The sequence below is a fragment of the Arachis ipaensis genome, chromosome B03 (genome assembly GCF_000816755.2).
Source record: "Arachis ipaensis cultivar K30076 chromosome B03, Araip1.1, whole genome shotgun sequence".
Lineage (NCBI taxonomy): Eukaryota > Viridiplantae > Streptophyta > Magnoliopsida > Fabales > Fabaceae > Arachis > Arachis ipaensis.
In genome coordinates, this window is record NC_029787.2 from 78,487,304 (window position 1) to 78,492,653 (window position 5,350).

The following is a 5,350-nucleotide window of genomic DNA, read 5'->3' on the forward strand; positions in this document are numbered from 1 at the left end:
AAAATTAAAATTTAGTACATATAGTAATGTGAATAAATATTATAACTAGGAGGCTTTGAAGAAAAAGGGGTAAAACAAAATCGCATCTCGAAAGCGCAACACTCTGATCGAAAACGTGACGAACAAGGATAACCAACGCGAGATTATATATATACAAAAGGAGTGTCAAAAATAGGAATATCAAAACTCATAATCCGGTTGCGAAGATAACCGGTCCGAGCATAGCAATATATACAAGTAAAATAAAATAGGAAAAACCCCATGGAAACCCGAAGAAACATATATATAAGAAAACCTATTCTCCAAAATCCCCTCTAAAAGGAGTCATCACAGTTTGTATTATTCAATGGAGATAAAAGCATCTAATCAAAACATATGAACCAAAATAGAATCCCGAGAACAAGGATCTTCGCTAATCCAGAAGTCTCCAGCATGCTTCAACGAGAAACCTCATGTCCTGCATCTGAAAACCACAAAATCCGCATGGGTGAGAACCAGAGGTTCCCAGCATGGTAACAATTCCTACATATTTAACATGTAATATCAGAGGAAAGCCGAAGGCAATCCTAGAACTTCCTCCAGATAAGATCAAAGCTTATAAACAAGCTAAATCATATATGGCAACTGACTAAAAATCCTTCAGTCTAACTAATACTTCCCTTTCCAAATCCTTGAAACCTCCCAACCACAAACAGGAGTATAATATGGCAAACACAGTTATATCAGACAAAAGATATACAATTAGGAACAGATAAGGCATTTAGGCAATTAGCAGGTAATATGCAGTCAATTAGACAATCTCAAACAATTCATATAATATGCAATATGATGAATGCCTGTCCCTAATGGCTGATGATATCATCTGTCGGTTATATAGCCAACCCGACAAGTCCTGGTAGCTAACCATTAGACTATCCCTCTGTCATGCATTTCTAACTCGAGTTATACTCAACATAATCGTGATCATAATCATGATCCATATCCAACACCCTCAATAGTGTATATTCACGGGGGCAAACTCATCCGGGGCTTTCACAGTGCCCGACCACCCTTATGACATAGGCTCAACAGAGTCTCGAGTCTCCACCTGGAGTACATGGTAGCTAGCCACTGCTTTCTTCCAGGGAAACTCGTGTCTCAGATAGTGGAAGTGCAACATTCACATTTCATTCAATAGCATATATGCATTTATACACGGCCATAATTAATAATAACACCGCCATAACACGGCCATAATCCCGCCATCCAGCTCACTGTTAAATTCATAACCATCCCATTCATATCATTTACAGCCCTTAGGCTCATGGCACATACAGCACTTCCACCGCCATCCTCTGCATCTCATATAGTCAACTTTGATCCTCATTGATCATTCATTTTTTCCCTTGCTTCACTCGGAAGTTACCACATCCCCTAGCTCTTCTTCTCATTGCTACGCATATCATAATGATTTAAATCATAAGTGGTGAGATCGGAGGCTTAGAAGTATGAAATTTGGCTTTTAAAACTCAAAAATCAACTTTGGGATGAAAACAGGGCCACGCGTACGCGTCCTTCACGCGCACGCGTGGATGGCCTTACAGTTCATCGACACGTACGCGTCATTCACGCAGACGTGTGGGTTGAAAAACATCCAAACGGCGCATACGCGTCAGCCACGCGCACGTGCGGGTGCATTTGTGCCCTTGGCACAAAACCGGCACAACTCTGGCACAACTCTCGGGAAAATGGCTGGGCAACCATTTCAGCATATCGACGCGCACGCGCACACCACGCGCACGCGTGGATGGTGCCATCTTGAAAAATGGCGCGTACGCATCAAGGACGCCTACGCGTGGGGGGTTATTCTGCTAAAAATTTTTCTAATTTAAAAGCTGCAGAGTTCACAAATTAAACCCCCAATTTTCCAACGGACATAACTTCATTGTTTTAAAACGTTTTTCGCCCGTTCTTCAAACGGCATAACCACCCCAGATCCAATTTCAGTTTTAAACAGATTTGGCATAAAACAGAGATTTGGATTTTAAGTTATGTCCCATCAAAGTATGCCCAAAAACCGCATTTTCATTCAAAATTATAAAGTGCCATTTTCAAAACAAGCCATTTGCAACCCTTTTCAAAATCAACCAAAACATGCCAATTTGATCCCTTTTTGAAATCAATCAAAATGTACCAAAATCAACATTAAGCCATCCTCAACTCACACATTAACACTATACCACAATTCACAAAACATCATCCCACCATTTTAACACTTCTCAATCAAATGGCTAAGAGACAAACACACAAACATGTCATACACACTTTCTCATCCCAATTTCCAATAATACCATTTCCATTTAACGATCATTACACATAATCAATATCATGCTCACCATCAACATGGTTCTACCCACAATTCAACCTCAATTACTCATCAAGCATATATCACAACATGCATTTTTCTCATATATCACACCATCAAGACATCAATATTCATAATCACATATATGACCACATCATATATCTCATCCATTCAACAATATCAACAATTCAATGCCTATCTTAGGGTCTCTAACCTAAGTATTTCCCACCACATTACATATTAGATACGAGAAACCGAGACCATACCTTAGCCGATTTCCCAAGCTCAACCGGAGTACTTCCAAATGACTTGTCCACAAGCTCTCAAGGTCTCAACACCTCCAAGAACAGATTTTTTGCATACAAATCCCTCTTCAAGCTTTTCAAAGTCTCAATCAAGCTCAAATATTCACATATACACAACCTAAGCCACAATCATCTTACCCAGACACAATATCTCAATACCCAAACGTCATAGAACAAAAAATTACACTAGGGTTGAGAATCTTACCACACCTAAGGTCTAAGGAGACAAGATTAATTTTCTCCTTCAAGAGAGTTGGGTCCTATAACATCAAAGAGCCCAAAATCTCAATATTTTGTCCATAAAACTCAAAAACAAGGGCTGGAATTTCGAAGATAAAAACGTGACTTACCTCAAGATTGATTATATGGGTTTTGTAGAGCTCTCTGCGGTGAACATGTGGCCGTAAACGGTGCGGTAATTAGAGCTCTAGATCAAAAGTTATGGTGGTTTGAAGATCAAATGAGAGAAAGAACTTGAGAGAGTATTCTTCCCTCCATGGCCTCCATTTCAGCGTGTTTAGTGTCTCAAATGAGGAGAGAGAGTGCTAAAAACTAGGGTTTTGGTTTAGTTTAACTGGGCCAAGGGCCCACTTTGGGTCCGGTTGGCCCGGTTTGGCCTGTTCGGTCCAATCTTGGTCCGATTTCTATAAAATTGGTACCAAAATTCTCGCCTCAATCTCCTCTATTATATTAAGCCAGAAAAATCACATTTTTGGCTTTCTATAATAAATTCTCATTTATGGGTTAATTAGCCGTTAATTAACTGGGTTTCACATTCTACCCACCTAATTGGGAATTTTGCCCACAAAATTCAAATTCAAGTACCTGAGAATAAGTGCGGATAATTCGTTCGCATCTCCGACTCAAGTTCCCAAGTGTGTTCCTCAACACCGCCTCGACTCCATGCCACTTTGACTAATGAAACCTCTTTTCCACGCAACCGTTTGATACTAGTATCATCAATTCTGACTGGAGCCACTAGAAGCGTCAAATCTTCTCTTAACTGAACCGATTCAGGTTCTAACACATGGCTAGCATCAGGAGTATACTTCCGAAGCTGCGACACGTGAAACACGTCGTGCAAGTTCGAAAGATGAGGTGGTAGAGCCATCCGATACACCACCGGTCCAATCCTCTCCAGGATTTGAAACGGACCGATGTATCGAGGATTCAACTTCTTTGCTTTAATCGCCCTACCTACTCCCGTGGTTGGGGTAACCTTAAGGAAAACATGGTCTCCTTCCTCAAATTTCAAGGGCTTCCGCCTCTGATCAGCATAACTCTTCTGGCGACTCTGCGCCGTAAGCATCCTATCTCGGATTTTCTTGACTTGATCAGTGGTTTCAGCTATCATCTCCGGCCCCAATAAGCCTTTCTCTCCCACTTCATACCAGCATAGCAGAGATTGACATTTTCTCCCATACAAGGCCTCATACGGAGCCATTCCGATGCTCACATGGTAGCTATTATTGTATGCAACTCCACTAACGGCATATATCGATCCCAACTCGCCGGTTGGTCCAAAACACAAGCTCTCAACATATTCTCTAGTGTTTGGATCGTCTTCTCGGATTGACCATCTGTTTGAGGATGGTAAGCCGTACTCAAGCTTAGTCGGGTTCCGAAAGCTTTCTGAAATACACCCCAAAACCTCGAAGTGAAGCGAGGATCTCTATCAGAGATTATAGTAGCCGGTACGCCATGAAGTCTCACAATCTTTTTTATGTACAACCGTGCTAGTTCCTCAAGGGTGTAAGTCATCCGAATGGGTAAAAAGTGAGCTGACTTCGTCAGTCGGTCCACAATCACCCAGACAGCGTCGAAATCGGTCCTAGTCCTTGGCAATCCCGACACAAAGTCCATCGCAATGCTTTCCCATTTCCATTGCAGGACCTCTAAAGGTTGCAACATCCCGGAAGGCCTCTGATGTTCAATCTTTACCTTTTGACAGGTTAAACACCTCGAGACATACTCTGCCACATCATTCTTCATACCAGGCCACCAAAACATCAATTTTAGGTCATGGTACATCTTAGTACTCCCCGGGTGGATAGAAAATCCACTCTTGTGTGCTTCTTTTAGGATATCTTGCCTCAAAGTGCCAACATCCGGTACAATGATCCTATCCTTGAATCTCCATAGTCCATCCTTATCCTCCGACACTCTCCACCGTTTCCCTTGCTCAACAGCTGGTAACACCTTCCATAACGCATCATCATCTTCATGAGCCTTTAGGAGTTCGAATTTAAAGTCACTTGAGATCTCTAATAGACTCAAACACAGGGTTCCAGATACTTCTTGGGCACCAATCTTCAGGCTCTCGAATCCCTTGAGTAACTTCTCTTCTTGAAGCATCATCCAAGCCGCATACAACGACTTCCGACTTAACACATCCGCCACTACATTCACTTTTCCCGGATGGTAATTCAACTTAAAGTCGTAGTCCTTTAGTAATTCCATCCACCACCTCTGCCTCATATTAAGCTCTTTCTGATCAAAGAGGTATTTCAAGCTCTTGTGATCAGAGAAAACTTGGAACTTAACCCCATAGAGATAATGCCTCCACACCTTCAAGGCAAACATGACTGCAGCAAGTTCCAAATCGTGCGTAGGGTAGTTAACTTCATGTGGCCTCAACTGCCGTGAGGCGTACGCCACCACATTACCATGCTGCATTAGCACGCACTCCAGACCCTTTAGT

General features: G+C 42.0%; 1 protein-coding gene across 1 annotated transcript; it reads right to left on the reverse strand.

Annotated features, from left to right (window-relative positions):
• Positions 3,485 to 3,889, reverse strand: LOC110269733 (the record flags this gene model as incomplete). The annotated part of the gene is made up of 1 exon (XM_021117583.1): positions 3,485 to 3,889. A coding segment is annotated over one exon (405 nt), but the record flags the coding sequence as incomplete, so codon positions are not given.